The sequence below is a fragment of the Peromyscus maniculatus genome, chromosome 5 (assembly GCF_049852395.1).
Source record: "Peromyscus maniculatus bairdii isolate BWxNUB_F1_BW_parent chromosome 5, HU_Pman_BW_mat_3.1, whole genome shotgun sequence".
Lineage (NCBI taxonomy): Eukaryota > Metazoa > Chordata > Mammalia > Rodentia > Cricetidae > Peromyscus > Peromyscus maniculatus.
Window position 1 is genome coordinate 13,956,372 of NC_134856.1, and position 16,411 is coordinate 13,972,782.

The 16,411-nt window shown below is 40.8% G+C and overlaps 2 protein-coding genes across 10 annotated transcripts in view; one reads left to right on the forward strand and one right to left on the reverse strand.

Annotated features, from left to right (window-relative positions):
* Positions 1-2,724, reverse strand: part of Fto (FTO alpha-ketoglutarate dependent dioxygenase) — a 362,019-nt gene extending 359,295 nt beyond the window's left edge. For both annotated transcript variants that reach the window (XR_013051162.1, XM_006984039.4), the window contains exon 1: positions 2,491-2,724. Coding sequence is in view for 1 of the 2 variants with exons in the window: in XM_006984039.4 (XP_006984101.1) it covers positions 2,491-2,535 (45 nt within the window). In the remaining variant the exon portion in view is untranslated. The remainder of the gene's footprint in view (positions 1-2,490) is intronic.
* A 51-nt stretch (positions 2,725-2,775) lies between these two features.
* Positions 2,776-16,411, forward strand: part of Rpgrip1l (RPGRIP1 like) — a 96,330-nt gene continuing 82,694 nt past the window's right edge. For 3 of the 8 annotated variants that reach the window (XM_006984040.4, XM_076571709.1, XM_042277316.2), the window contains exons 1-6: positions 2,776-2,908; positions 5,711-5,802; positions 7,844-7,988; positions 11,075-11,373; positions 14,408-14,510; positions 15,730-15,873. In XM_006984040.4, coding sequence (XP_006984102.2) covers positions 5,718-5,802; positions 7,844-7,988; positions 11,075-11,373; positions 14,408-14,510; positions 15,730-15,873 — 776 coding nt within the window. In that variant the 5' untranslated portion in view covers positions 2,776-2,908; positions 5,711-5,717. Of the gene's footprint in view, positions 2,909-5,072; positions 5,280-5,710; positions 5,816-7,843; positions 7,989-11,074; positions 11,374-14,407; positions 14,511-15,729; positions 15,874-16,411 lie in introns of those variants that run through there. The other 5 variants (XM_076571710.1, XM_076571708.1, XM_076571706.1 and 2 more) reach the window with 5 other exon arrangements.

A 16,411-nucleotide genomic window follows, 5' to 3' on the forward strand; every position in this document is an offset into this window, starting at 1 on the left:
AAGCAGCCAAACACAAAGGTCACACATCATATGATCTAGTCACATGAGAACGTTCTGGGGCTAGAGACAGCTCAGTCAGTAACACGCCTGCCGCACAAGCAAAAGGACCTGAGTTTGGATCTCCAGCACCAAAGTGAAAAAAGCCAGGTTCAGTACATGCCTGTAATCCCAGCACAGGAAGGGTGAAGACAGGAAGATCCCAGGGCTGCTGGCCAGCAAGTCTAGCCCAGTTAGTGAGCTCCAGGTTCAAGAAGAGACCCTATCTCAAAAATAAGGTGGAGAGCAGTTGAAGAAGAAACTCATTGTGAAAACATTAAGGAAACTGCAAATGAATGCACTGCCCAGTGTAGACAATAACAGAGATATATGATTGTTCCTTATGCTCTTTTCCTTAACAGTCTCAAACCTATAACAATCCAAATGCCCAGCAACAGGTGAGTGAATAAACAAAATGAGACATCACACAAAAGGCATTATTACTCAGCAATAGAAGAGGAACAACTTGATAACACGTGCACTGACATGCATAGCTCTCAAAAATAATAATGAATAAAAACAAGAGACACCAGGATCCATAGTGTATGTTTCCACTTATATAAGAAATTCTAGAAAGTATAGATTCAACAATTGTGACTGATCACAGTGATTGCCTAGGGGTAAAACCAAAGGGAAAAAAATTGGCTGTACAGAAACAAATTTTTAAAAGGCATCATGATGTTCTCTATGCAACTGGAACATTTTGCATGTATGTACTGTTGACACTCATCAAATTATACAGAAAAATTACAAGATACACTATATAAATCAAACCTCAATTCAGTTGAACAGGCTAAGAAACAATCATTCCTGATTACTTGGGTACTGTCTATTTAAGATTTAAAACAGCTACCTGTGCTTCGTTTCAGCCAGTATTTCTAGGAGCAAATTCATTTCTTAAGAAAACCAAAGAAATGTTCAAACAGCAAACAGGACAGCAGCTTGCTCTTCAAGTCAACGTGCTTCACAAACAGAAAGGAAAACAGAGCTAGGAGATTATAGCCATGGGGCCTGACTCTGATCCCTAATGCCACCCCCAAAACAAATGGCTCTAAGCAAGAGACAACTTCTACCAGACTCTGTTTCCACATCTGTAAAACACATAATTCAGGCCAATCCACAGCATATTCAAATTTTTAAATCCTTAGGTTTACTGCCTTCAGACAGACTCTCTTGCAGGACAAAATTCTATGACAGCAAGAACTGTACCTGTTTTATTTCCCACTGATCCTCACTGCCAATATTTACCTTCTATAGACCAACACCGAGTTGCGTGTCCAGTGGCCTTTCACCAAATGAACTACAGACAAGAGGGACTTTTGAGAAGGCCAAAGTGACTGACAGGCAGTCTGTTGTGTCCACTAAGGCTGTAGAACCACACAGGACCTTTCTGGCTGTAGGAAGGTTTGTATTTATCCTAAGCAGCAGAGGCCCTTGAGACTTTAAAACAGGTGGTTGTTGATGGATCATGACTAGATTTAAATTTGGGGGGGGAAAAATCACTCTCTAGTATAGAGTGTGGGAAGAATCATATGATTGGGAAAGAAGGAGGATAAAGATTTAAGATAGAGTGAATATAGCCCAATAAGGAGACTACTGTGGCAAGCTAAAGAGACCTTGGTAGATTCATCCAAGGGAACAGAAATGTAAGAGTGGACTGAATGCTGATACATTAGGACAAATCGATAGGTCACAACTTTGGGAATGGGGAAAAGGAAAACATTGAGCTTCCATTCCTCAGCTGTAGAACAAACTGTTTATACTCTACCTATGTAATAACTGTCTTGCCATAGGATGCAATAATATGAAATGATATATCATGTATTTAATATAGATGGCTGATACGATAATTGCCGTAAATAAGTAAGTCACTATTGCTGTTAATACTGTCATCCCATGGAATTGTCCTGTCAGAAGCTGAACAGCAAAGACAAAGACTAGGAATGTACTAGCCACAGAAGCTACGTAAATCATATTAAGCATATTCCCTGTTCGGACCACGCAGACTATGTCACCTGGCCACTGAGACAATGTTCCAAATAAATAAGTGACACCGAATAGATACTTTATCTCAGCTGCTCTCAGGCCTTGGAGTCCGCAATGGGCTGAGAAAGCACAGATGGTATGATCATAGCCATCTGGTAAACTGAGGCACTAGAATGGCTACCAATAAAACCAAGATATAGGTACAGAAGCAGGGAACGGACATTGATGTCTAGCCTTTCATTTCTGACCAAGTATAACTATACTAGATCTGCATCCAGAGCAATATGAATCTACAGCACAGACGTGCGCGCGCGCACACACACCACGTCTGCAGGTCTCATGCAAACAAGGCCCTGTCATCCCTTGGCTTAACGCCGAGCATCCGCTCACCCTCCCAGCTGGTCTGTGGCTTCCCTGCCTCTAGCCCTGGACTAACGCCGAGTTGCAGATGCCCGGAGCCCCACATACCTTAGCTTCACGCTCTCGTTCCTCCGCGGTCTGGGCGCGCTTCATGCTGCCACTAAAGCCTTCTTCGCCACCGTGGGCCGCGTCCACCCTCGCCCTGGACCCCGCCTCCTGTGTGTAGTTCTCTCAGCGGCTCTTCCCCGCCTGACTCCATTCTCTCTAAGAGCCGCGAGAACTACCTTTCCCAGGATGCTCCGCGAGACTCCCGAGAACTCCTTGGGCTCCAGAGCTGAATTTCTCAAGTCAGCCAGCTGGGCTAGCTTAGTCCGCTACACGACCCGCCGACGGCCGGGAGCCCAGGGAGAACTACATTTCCCAGTGGTAACGGGAACCACCATGTTTTCCCGTGCTCCTCTGGGCCTGCGGCAGCCCGCGCCCTGGGCGCTATAGCAACGGTCGCTAGCTGAGAGCGAACGCGAAGGTGAGTACCCTGTGAGGTGGGGGCAGATGCAGGTTGACCAGCCCTCCCTCTGCCTCACAGCTCAGGGCCTGGGGTCCTCTCCGAGGCCTGGGGAAGGCCGGGGATTCTTGCGTGCAAAGCAGTCCATCCCGACACACCTCCACATACAGGCCTGCATCACAGTCCGCCCTGACCGCATGCCAAACCAGAAACCTAGCTGATAACAATTGGCAACCCTGTCTAAATCCTGCAATTCGAAGGCCACAGTCCCAGTTCGCTCCATTTCCCAGCATTTGGATTGGATTTAGAACCTAAGCCTCCCAAGGGACTTGTCTCTGTTGTTGTTGTTGTTGTTGTTGTTGTTGTTGCTGTGTGGTAGTGGTGATGGTGTTGGTAGTCGGTTTTTAAAAGTAGGGTCTCCCTGTGTACCCCAGGCTGGCCTTGAACTAGCTTGTTAGCCCATGGTGGCCTCAAATTCAGTAATAGGTCTTGCCTCAAGTTCCCAGCATCACAGTCAGTTCCTAGTGGCCTATTTTATTACTGTATCCCATCTGACTAATCCCATAGTCTGTTAAAGCCATTATAGGCAAAGACATTGTTTAAATTCAGTGCCTAGCATTCATTTCTTCATTCAATAAATGTGAACATTGTTGCCCACCATGTGACATCAGATAGCAGAAGGGAGACTATTTGGGGGAGGAAAGGAACCAGTGAGAGAAAGCTAGAGAGATGGGGGAGTGTTCAGGGACAGATACAAAGCAAAAAACAATGATATGGGTGTGGAAAATATAATATGCTAAATTAAAAATGAATTCTAAGACAATGAATTTGACTGAACAACTCTGAATAATAACAGAGGCTATTGCTGTAAGAAATAAGCCACAGCCCAGTGTGATGGAACACTCAGGAAAAATCCAGAGTTTGCGCAGGGCGTGGTGGCACTCAACTTTAATCCTAGCACTCAGAAAGCAGAGGCAGGTGGATCTCTGCGTTCCAGGCCAGCCAAGTTTACATAGAAAGAAGACCCTGTCTTTAAAAAAGAAAAGAATAGAGAATTGGAGGCCAGTGGGCTTAGTGTTCTTGGTGAATTTGAGGTCAACCTGAACAACACAGGTTTCCTTTGAAAAAAATCTAGAAACTGAGAAGGAAACTAACGGAATAGTGAGGGAAATTTTAAGTGACAGTTGAGCTGAGCTCTGACGTATGAGGCACGTAGTGCAAGAGCCTTTGGTCAAGATGAAAGCGCTGGACTTGGGGAAAGTGGAGAACAGTGTAAGTGGAGCGTAGAGAGCAGCAGGGAGAATTTGCAGTGGGATTGGGGAGGCCGTGCGGCATGGTGGAAGGTTTCTTAGCCTCTCCACTATCCAGGTTCTGGGCCTGAAAACTCATCATTATACACCGACCCCATACTCCATTGCTGGCATCCACCCACTACATGCCAGTAACACTTTCTCGGTTGTGATAGCCAAAAATATCACCAAACAACTAATTCCTGGATGGATGACTTTGAGCAGTTGAGCATGTTTGTGTTAGCTTCGGTTTGTGTATCAGGAACCATCTGAGTAGCCATTGCGTGTGCATACTGTAAGCACAGTGAACACTCGGTGTGTGTCAGTATCCTCTTCTGTAGTCATCCTCGGAGCCATGTGCCCCTTGTCCTGTGGTTCTCAGCCTACTTCAAGTTCTCAGCAAAGTTCTGGACCCTCTCTCTAGGGCATACTCTTCATGCACATCTACACAAAATCATCGCAAGCTGAGTCTCAGTCTTCAGACACTGAAATCCAAGAGCTCCCTTCACCCATTCACATGACTGTTTGGTGAATGCTGCCCACTGAGTGTGCCACACTCTGTGCCAGCTTCTGAGACAGAAGTGAACAAGATGAATGAGCTCTCTACTTTCTAGAACTTGGAAGTCTCTTCATTACAAGGGCTCTTCACTAACAGTTTACATCTAACTTTCTAGGATGGCCAAAATGGAAATAGAAAATATACTTACTTATCTGTTTGTTTGTTTGTTTGTTTACTATACACTGTATATTCATATCCACATACAAAACTAAGTTACTGTGGTGTGTCTCTGTAAATAAAAAAAAAAAAAAAAAACTGAAAGTTCTAGAGCAAGCAAGACCAGCCAGTAGATTGTTGTAACTCATCCCTGGAACCTGATGAAGTAACAAAGGAGGGGTACAACAAAAGTGAAAACACATCATAAACACGTGGAGCCCCTTTCGCAGAGCTTGTAAGGGGCCATTTATTTGTACACCATGCAGAGAGTCAGCGTTCCTAGACCCTTGACATCCCCGGCACATTTGCTAATCCCTTTAGTTTGTAGTCTCGCTTGCTTTTAGAATAACTACGCGATGGGTATAATTTGTTCTATTACTTAAGTTAGGTAAATATAATGACCAACTGTTAGATGATAGAACAGACTATTTGCCTCGAGCTCATGACCTGAGCTGGTTTTTGGTTTGTTGGTTTTCCCAAAATTCATGCTGTCTTTGAGGAAAGGAGAAGGGATAGGAAGTATTTCTTAACATTGGAAGGGTTGGCTTTTGTTTCAGATAGATGGATAAGAAAAGGAAGAATGCTAACCTTGCCTCATTTCCTAAGAAAACTGTAGGAAATACTCTGCTGCAAGTGACGGTCTTCATGATTGGATGCAGTGTGCCTTCTAGAATGGGAGCTTTCATCTTGCTCAAGCAGCACATGTGGGCAATAACATGTCCATTAAAGTTCTAGTTTGCTAGTCACTTTATTTGGCTCATTCCATTGCACAGTTGATACAGTAACTTAGAGTTTGTTTGAATTCTCCTTTCTCCACAGATAGGCCATGTCTGGTCCAAGCGATGAGACGGCGGGAGACCTGCCGGTGAAAGACACAGGTCTGAACCTCTTTGGAGTCGGAGGGTTACAAGGTACGGCCACCTGGTATGCATTACAGTTATGAACTCTGATCAGTAATTTCTGTACTTTTAATTTAAAGTATTTCTGATAGTCATACAAACCCAGCCATTTAAGTAACTATATAGCTCTTGATTGGACTAAACAAGAAGGAGAGTTTAAAACACATATGGTATTTTACTGCGTGCATCAATTATCAACAGCTCATAGCAAATGCAAGATCCCCCTCTGTTCTGATAAAGAGTTGTTATAAATCATCTTTTTAAAATTCCACACATCAGTAGAAACTGCATAGAGTATCAGGCCTCCAAACTGAATTGCCTGGTTTAAATCACATTCACCATTAAAACACTTTTTTATGTTTAAATTTTATATGAGAGGAAATACCATATTTTAAAATTTTTGCCTTTCAAGTAGAGTATCTCAAAATGGCCTGTTTATGCAAGTGATAGTGAATTTTCAATCACATTAATACACATTAAAGGCTTTCTTTATCCTTTTATCGTTTAGTTGTTCCCATAGAGCTGAGGAGTACTTTCGACTGAGAAAGCACAGCTCTGCTTTACAGCACAGTATGGCCTGGAAAGCCAGATTCATGTTTGTGGACAAGGCTGTCAAACCCGTGTGCCACTCACTCTGCTCGTAGGAGGCTGGAGGTTCGAAATGTGTCCTAAGGACTCTCCATACACTGTTTAATCATAGCAGTGTCAGTGGCCAGGTTCAGCTACCTTAGGAAGGTAGTCAGTGTGCTGATCTTTGAGAACAAATTGACCACAAATATTATTAAAAGGAACAATGTTTAGGCTTTGCTTTAGATCATGAAACCAGTATCAGGTATTCCAATACAAATAAAATTGAAGTGTTTAAAACTATTGGGTTTTGGTACAGTGTAAGTACCATTGGGTTTTGGTACTGTTTAAGTCCAATCCTTATCATCAATAGCCACCCTCAGTCTTTAATATATGATTGAAAATTAAATATATCTATATACTTAAAATATGTGTGTGTGTGTGTGTGTGTGTGTGTGTGTGTGTGTGTGTGTATGTGTGTGTGTGTGTATGTGTGTGTGTGTGTATAGAGAAAGAGAGAGAGGTCTGTTGTGTTGTGTTTTGTTTTTGAGATAGTGTCTTACTATGTAGCCTTAGTTGGCCTGGAACTTAGTATGTAGACCAGGCTAGCCTTGAACTCACAGAAATCACCTGCCTCTGCCTACTGAATGTTGGGTTTAAAAGCATGTGCCACTATGTCAGATCCAAGTTAATTTTCAATATATTAAATAGCTTGTAAAGAAATGATCTGTGAAGCTTTCAAATGACAGTTTTTTTTTATTTTAGAGGATTTGTGTTTGTTTATTTTATAGTTTATTTTTCTATATCCTAGCTCCCTAACTCAGAAAAAAAAAGTCCTAATCATATTATATTCACTGAATTGTTCCAGTTTTTGCCTCTGCAAATATATATATATTTGCAGATACAAGGGCTTCTTATTGTTGCCATGTTAGTGATTAGACCTTGCACATGCTCAGCATGTGCTGTACCATTGAGCTGTGTTTCCAGACCGGGTAGCCTGACTTCTCCAACTATGAGGCTTGACAGCACTCAGTAAGAATTAGAAATCTTTTGACTCAGTTCCTTCCTATATTCTGAGAAAGTGATTAAGTCCATGCCAGTGAATAAAGTTGTTGCTCAGCTCCCTAATACCATACATGAAGCATTAATCCCAGAGGTGCTTCATCTCACCTAAGATCATTGGCATGAACAATGCTATAACATTTTCTAAAGAAAAACAACTCAATTTGTAGGTCAAGGGGATGGAGGTGGATGTGAATATGATGGTGCATGCTTGTATTCCCAGTCCTTGCAAAGTAGAGGCAGGAGGATTAGGAGTTCAAGGTCATCCCAGCCACATAGCAAGTTTGAGGCTAACCTGTACTGCATAAAACTCTGTTTCATAAAGCCAAAAAATAAGAAGGATGAAAAATAGGATCAGCAGTTATCAGTTTTTAGAGACTCTTTTAAGTGATGCTACAGTTAATTGCCTTGGCATTTTTTCCAGAAACTTCAACCACACGAACAATGAAGACTCGCCAGGCCGTGTCACGTGTCAGTCGTGAGGAACTGGAAGACAGATTTTTGCGTTTGCATGACGAGAACATTTTACTTAAACAGCATGCCCGCAAGCAAGAGGATAAAATTAAAAGGTTATGATAAAAAGCTTTTAGCTTTTTTTCTTAGCTCTGTAAAGTTTGGAGGATATAGTTTTTTATAAACTTAATTGAAAGCCCCACCTTCAATCTTTTCTGGAACGGGCAGGTTATAAATAAATAGAATTTTTTAAAAATGGAAAATCTTACAAAGTAGAATAATAAACCAAGAGGATTGTGTTTATTATGTCTAAAGTTGCTATTTGAAAGAACACAGCTAATAGCTAAGAGGACCATGGGTGTATTAGATCTATAAATAACTTTGGGGTTAATATTTATGACTTAATAAGCAGATAGCCAAGCATCTGTTTTTTTAAATGTCATGAAAGTTTAAAAAGTAATTAACTATTCCAACTTGTTCAAATGTGTGTTCCCTTATGACTTGGGATTTACTAATGAAAACATCACTTATATCTGGGTCTTGCTTAACTTCTCTTCGGTTAGCCTGGGTTCTGTATTTATTTCAAAAAGTCTCTACTGTTTCTGAAAAAGCACATTGTCACTTTTGATGGACATGTGAAAAATGTATGCAGGAATGATGTTTTCAGAGTAAATTTCTCTTCAGTTCCTTTTTACTCAGAAATACTGTGCCTGTCGTTAGGATGCCTAGTATTGGGAACAAAAGAGTGCATACAAACTGTATTCATAGTCATTTTCTAGGCTCAAAGGAAGGTGACCCTCAAGGAAGACAATGACTCCCTGATTAGAATTTATCCTACCGAAGTGATTCCATTTCACATTCTACCTTATAGACTTAGTTTCAGACCCACCAACCAGCCTAGGGCAAACCTTCTACCTTGAGTTGGTTTTGAGACATAGAAATGGTTACTTTTAAGATGTGCCTGGTTCAGGTCTGACCAATAGCACACCCAGGTCTACCAGCCAAATGAGATGTGAAGCCTGCGACCACTAAACTTTTTTTTTCTTTATATACCTAATTGGACAGTAAAAGAATTGGATTCACCACCTGACCTTATTAGTAATTTGTCCTAACCAAAAAATAAAGCCAGCTTAATTAACAATGAACCACCTAGCTTACTTGGGAGTGAGGAACTGGGCTAGGAGTCAAGTTGTATATATGTGTTCTATTGTCTTTCTCCCAGTGTCCTGTGCTCAGGCCGTTTACTCTCCTGAGACTTTGTTTTACTAAGTCATGGGAGTACTTACTTCTGAACACAGCCCATAGATGTAAATTCCGTCTCATCCTCACCCCTGCTGACACTGCCTGCATCCATGGATAGAGTGTCTTTACATCTATCCTTAAGGCATGAGTTAGTATCACCTTCTGTGTAAATATGGATTTTATACATTGTCTTTTTAAATAAGTACTCAAATCTTACTACATAACTTATAATTCATTAATAACTTAAACAAATGAAAAATATTCCTAAGACTAAACAAGCACATGCAGTCTTACATTTCCTGATGAAGTTTACTTGAAAATCATGTCAAGAATTTGAAGACAACTGTCAATACCCTTCTCTTATATTAAAAAATCATTTACCATTCCTCAGGTAACGGATTTTTATATGAACTCTGTACCTTTCTTTTTAATGTAATCTATGTTTCTAAGTGCCAATCTTCCTGTAATAAGTATTCAGATGTTTAAGTGACTCCTCATTTGGATGAATATATTATTTTTACCGATAGGACATTGAGCAAGGCTCAGGACTCTAACCTTATTACTGGGTAAGGCAGAATGTGGTTCTGCTGGGTGATGATACCTAGTCAGGTTTACCAATGATAGGTCATCCACAGGACTAGGTGGAAAAGGAAGTAATCCACTGATTACTTTACTAGGATGTTTGTGGTACTCTTGGATCTTGGTTTTTATTATCCAGTATCCCTTATAAAGCATGCTTAGTGGATGTGCCTCAAGGGAAAGAGAAAACAATCTTAACTGATTATGTTATGCATAGCTCCCCCTGATGCCACACGCTGTAACCGAGTAGCCAGAAGTGTAGATAGACATGTATTACTACCGCATTTACAGAAGACTCTGCTGAGGGGGAAACGTCGTTCTATGACATCCCAAAGCTATTAAGGGTTTTTTTTTTTATTTCACTTTTGTTCCCTTAAGTAAAAGCTTCTGTCCATAACCATGCTAAAATAAAGCAAACCCCACTTAAAGAAAAATGTAGTGTGTTTTTATTTCCAATCTCCTGTTTGGGTCTTTATAAAAATAGATTCACTATAAACTAGAATCAGCAATTGAAGATGTGCGACCAATTTTGTAAAGTCTTGAACTTGTGTCTCTCATCAAAGCCACCTTTTCTTTCTTGTCCTGCCAAGATTTTTCCATTCACTGTCAGGCATGTTTTCCATGCGTGTATATTACATCACCCCATGTGCCCATTCTGTCTTTTGTTCTGTCTGACCAGCTTTTATCCAAACTTGAAAGAGTCAAAGGTATAACTTCCTGGCATGTCAGTAGGACAATTTATGTCAACAAAATATAAGTATCATTAAAGAGATATTTCTTGCATGTAATTATCTTTCTGAAATTAAACACAAACATTCGTTGTGCACTAACCAACATTTAGTGTCACATTTTGGTTTATTTTGAAATTTCCTTTGGATTTTATATGTGTACATCTGTGAATTCTATCATTTTTATGGTTTTTCCTTGTCTTAATCCTATAGAAATATAAGATACTATCCTACCTAAATCTGCATAATCTTAGCTCACTTTTCAAAAGTTCTAACTCATTGTGGGTTGTAGACATGGCCCACCACATCCATACTCTGTGACTACATTTAAGTGCATCCAGTGTTCCTATATAAGGTCATGCGTTAAAATTGCGTCTCTGGAACATATGGGGTAAATATGTGTCCTCTCTCTACTACCCTTAAATGATAAGCCTTAGGAAACTGCTATTTGTCAGTGCTATAAAGCAGATTGTTGCCCAGTGGTTTCAATTATCATCAAAGGATTCTTCACAGGCAGTAATAGTTACATCAAAACCTGAGATTTATTATTCAGGTTCTGCACTGAAGTCTTCACAGTGATTATGTTCCTTTCAACAGAATGCATTTTATGCTGACTTCTCACATTCCTTTTCATCTTTTTATTATTTCCCTAGAATGGCCACCAAGTTAATACGGCTAGTTAATGACAAGAAAAGATATGAGCGGGTTGGTGGCGGCCCCAAGCGGCTGGGACGAGATGTAGAAATGGAAGAAATGATTGAGCAGCTGCAAGAAAAAGTTCATGAGCTTGAAAGGCAAAATGAAGTCCTCAAAAACAGGTTAATATCAGCCAAACAGCAACTCCAAGTCCAGGGGCACAAGCAGACTCCGCACAGCCGTGTGCAGGCTCGAGTTAACACTGGCCGCAGGCAAGCAAGTACCAGTACAGGCTTCCAGGAATGTCCCAAGAAAGGTAAACCGTTCGGCAGGCGCCGGACTGAAGTCCAAACCCGGTCCCCACTGACACACACAGCTTTGTTTCTTACTCATGTTCTCACATGTCTTCAAAGGGGGTTCCAAACGGTTTGAGGCTTGCTTTTTGCAAGATTGTAGTGCTGTAACAAAGACGGTTTTGTTCCGGAATCCCTAGGTCACTCTCGTTTATTTAGTCAGACAATAACAAAGCTCTTAGAGTAGGCATGTATGACACTAAGAGCAATTGAGGTTGAGTTGAACGTGAGTCTTGCCCCTGCACTTTGTAACTGGTGGACAAGGACAATTCTTCTCTGTTGGTTTGCAGCCTCCTTTACATGTTAAAAATACAGGCGCTGGTGGCTATAAAAGTCTCCGTCATCCCTAAAATAATTATGCCGTCAGTTTCTTCACCATTGCAAAGAATGGTGTAAAGTGTCTCTGTATTGCAGAGCAGTTGCATAGACCAAACTAATTTAGGCATCAAGCCCAAGTTCTTTCCACCCCCAAATGAACTTATTAAAATGAAACTAAAAGCGTGTAAATATCTTAAGCCGCTTTTTTTAAATGACGCTTCTAGAGAAGGAAATAAAATTTTAGCTCTAATTGATTTTTATTAGGAATATGCTTCGCAGAAATATCCGACATCTTTTGTAATATTAAAAAATGATGTAAGCCTTTAGTTATAATTTATGGAGGAAAGGGAAACACCATATGAACAGAAGGAGAGAAAAAAAATTGTTGTAGTTTTCTTTTCCAAAGCCAACTGTTAGCACTGTCTCTGTCCTCGATAGTGAGCCTTTGAAGTCGGACGGTCTCCACGGTCAGGAGGCAGCCGTGGGATGAAAGGCTTAGCTGTTGCCAGCTTTCTGAGATTGCGGTAGCCTTTGGGTATAATCAAAGTGAGCACAGCAAATTATAAATCAGAAAACACACTCTGCCGTGAATTGTTATTTGATAGCGAAGTCGGCCCTTGACCTCTCAGCCTCGTTTTCTCCATCTATAAAATGGAGTGATAATAATGCTGGATTAGGTAAGAGGAAGGAAGGTGGGGGTCCTCACTAAGGGGCGTTCTCTTAAAAAGTCACGTCCTCACTGAACCTTAGCGTTATCTTCTGGAAATACAAATGGGCAAGATGACGTGGAAGGACTGCTGAGGTCCTTTATGCCGAGTAAAAGTAGTGCCCAGACTTTAATTAATACGGCAAGCTTCTTGTGTTAAATTACTGTCCAAATCAAAGCTTACTCTCCCCTCTGTTAAAATATTTTCTTTTAAAAATGATCTGTAGAATATCAGCCTTTAAAACATAACTTATAAACTTAACTATCTCCTTGTATGTGTGTTGTCTTTGTGATTTAGAACTGCTTCCCTGTCTGTAGAGTCTGGGACCCAGAAGTCATACACTGTGGTAAATGTTGATGAATACTTCATCACGGTGTGTGAGTAAACCTAAGGTGCCATTACTGCAGCTAATCTTAAATGTGCAGTACACTCTTCAAGGCTGCCTTTGAGACTGGGACATAGACCCAATTTTTTAGGACTATCTTAGGTTGAGAGGGGGCTGAATGAGAAGCCCAGACTCCCTCTGGCTGCAGGAGGCATCTACCCTGAAACTGCTGTAGGGACGCCATCATCTCTGTTTACACCTTGGGATAAATGATGGCAAGCACTGGCCCAGTGATTGACATTGTGTAGACACAGTTCTCACTATGAGGAACCACTGAAACAGAAACTTTGGTAGAGCATGTATGTTTTAAATACAGCCATTGGTGCCCAGGCATGGTACAAGCCTGTGATCCAGCACCTACTACTAATCAGAAGTCTGCAGCAAGTGGCTGGAGAGATTGTTCAATGGTTAGAGCACTGACGAATCCTCCACAGGACCCAGGTTCAATTCCCAGCATCCACATGACAGCTCACAACTCTATATAGCTTCAGTTCCAGGGCATTTGATATCATACTCTGGTCTCTGTGGGTACCACGGTGCATGTGGTACACAGGCAGAAACAGGCATTTTATGCATAAAATGAGGAGGAGGAAGATAATGATGGTAAATTATTCTTAAAAACACTAAGACAAGCCAGCTATTGGTGGCGTACAGCTTTAACAGCAGCACTCAGGAGGCAGAGACAGGTGGGTCTCTGTGAGTTCGAGGCCAACCTGGTCTACAAAGCGAGTTCCAGGAAAGGCTCAAAGCTACATAGAGAAACCCTGTCTCAAAAAACCAAAAAAAAAAAAAAAAAAAAAAAAAATGGATTTTCTTATTAAGGTTGAATAACCAAAAAGATGACATAAGTTAAGGATGTAAGATCAAGGGATGCTTATGATTAAATATAGAGTCATTTTTTAAAACCTCTAAAAAGGTACTGGTGAGATGGTGCTTGCCACTAAGCCTGGCGACCTGAGATCAGTCACCAAGACGCATACAGTGGAAAAGATAACAGCCTCGTTAGTTGTCCTCTGACCTCCACACGTGCTGTGTCACAGGCACTGAGTGTCCCAAGGTCTCTTGCTCTCTGCATGTTGTCTGGCTGTGGGTCTCTGTATCTGTTCCTGTCTGCTGCAAGCCCAAGCTTCTCTGATGATGGCTGAGCAAGGCACTGACCTATGTATGAGACTAGCAGAATGTCACTAGGAATTATTTTATTGCTGTGTCCTTTTATTTTTTTATTGCTGTAGTATTTGATTTTACCCTAGGTTGAATCTTTTTCTTCATATTTTAGTTTTTTTTATAAATCCCTGAATTAAAAATAGTGGTTCTTTCAGAAATTGGGATAGAAGTTCTAAATCTCACAATGTATAGACTTATTTCTAGATGGTTTCTTTAGCAGGATTGTCCAGTGGGCAATCCATTTTCTGTGTCTCACATGCTACCTGCTGGTGGCTGTGGGCTAATGCCCCCTTAGCTTGCACTTCCGTTGCTCTGTTCTAAGAACACATGCAGCCTAGTGTTTATTATAAATATACTTTTAGCAAATCAAGGATCTGTCTTTCTTAACTTTCTTTCCATAATATTTTATTGCTTTATTTTTAGGTATAAGATTCCAAAATGTAGATGAAGCAGAAACTGCACAGCCCACACTCACAAAATATGGCAATAGTTTACTTGAAGAAGCCAAAGGAGAAATAAGAAATTTGTATGTATTCTTTTTCGTGGTCATTTTAGAACTTTGTATATTGATTATGTCCTATTTTGATCCCTCCTTCTCCTTTATTGTAAACAAAATTGGAGTATGTATAAATAATTTGCTTTACTAAAATACAGCTAGTTCTGTGGAGTAATAACAGATATTATATAACATGTTCTCAGTGGATAGTTTATGTAGTATACTGATAGCTGGGTATATGTTCATTTTACCACCAAAGGAATGGCCTGAAGTCCAATCATTTTGAATAGTCTCAGTTTTAGGGGCATTTTCATTCCCATAAACTTACAGGTAATTTTTTAGATCCTGACTCAACCCTTTTGGGGAGGAGGGAGGCATTGAGAGGCAGGAGGAACGGCTTGAAAGTTTGGAGGTATCTGATCCACATGGATTTCAGCTCTTGCTTTCCTGTGGTTCTGTGAGATGCGTTCTTCATCATGTCATGATTTCAGAAGTTACTTCTGCCTCGTTCATCTTTTTTTTTCTGGTTCATCTGTGCCTGGTGGTTTCAGTATCTGTGAGTCGTGCAAATGACTTTAGGCCTTTACCTGGATCATCAGACATTGAATAAACAAAGAAAGCATTACACTAAGAGCATCAGCCTTCGAACATTGCTGAAAAATAAGATGATACAGATTTGAAATGTTTTCTGTTGAGTGTTTAAATATGAATCACACTAGCAATTAACTTGTGAGGAAATAAAAGACTAAATATTTTCTCATTCTTAGATAATCAAGTAAAAAGCCAAGGTTTGTAGCAGTTTCCCAGGACTCACTGCACTGGAATGCTGCCAGACAAAGAAGAAATAAATGCATGCTAGGGACCCCAGCTATGTGTGGCACATTTCATGCTCACTCTCTGAAGTAGTAATTGGGTGATATGGCAGCTGTGCACATTTAAAAAAGCAAGACATATAAATTACTTTGTAGAGTATCCAGTAGGAGATCAGTACATACTTAACTGAATTCAACCACAGTCCAGTCTATTGCCTACAACAGTACCTTCTAAAAGACCATCTCTTGAATTGTCCCAGATATAAGTTCAAGTCATCACATTGAATCTGCTGCTGTTTCACTGTATGCAGAGGTGGTGAAGCCACTTTATGAACTTTGGCTTGCCCTGTATTATAATAAAGGGCTATCTTTGCACTGACTTTAAATGCTACAATTTCTCCTCAAACTGCGATTCTTATCAAGAGTCTTTATTGCAGAGAAAATGTTATTCAGTCACAGAGAGGCCAGATAGAAGAATTAGAGCACTTGGCAGAGATTCTGAAAACTCAGTTGAGGAGAAAAGAAAATGAAATTGAGTTGTCTCTTCTCCAGCTTCGAGAACAGCAAGCTACAGATCAAAGGTATGTTAAAACTGGAATGTCACCTTGATATGCTCAAAATTAATTTTAAATAATTTATAATGATAAATCCATCTAATCTGTTTTAAAACCCTATTTCTACTCAGTCTTTGGATAGAAATGCTGTAGGCCTACTAACTGTCTCAAATACTCCTGTGCAGAAGGGGCAGTTTTCCCTGCCGGCCTCTGGCTGGCTGCCACTCCCATCCTGTCCTTGTTTGTCTACCCCACTTGTCGAGACTTGAGAAGTTTAGATCATTCGATCAAAGATGCTCAGAAAAGCCTGGGGAGCAAGAGCTGCGCTGTCAGCCGGTGTGTGTAAGTCAAGCCTTCAGGGTTTGTTGTCAGCTGGTGTGTGTAAGTCAAGCCTTCAGGGTTTGTTCAGCCTCTAGTTCCACGATGCTTAGCAGTGTGGAGCCACAAAAGATGTTGCGTCTCCTTGTACTCAGTTTACAAGCAAGTCTGATGACGGTGTGGTGTGTGGTCCACAGTGGCAATAGTCTCCTTGCCACCATTGTGTTTTTGATGTTTTATAGAAGAG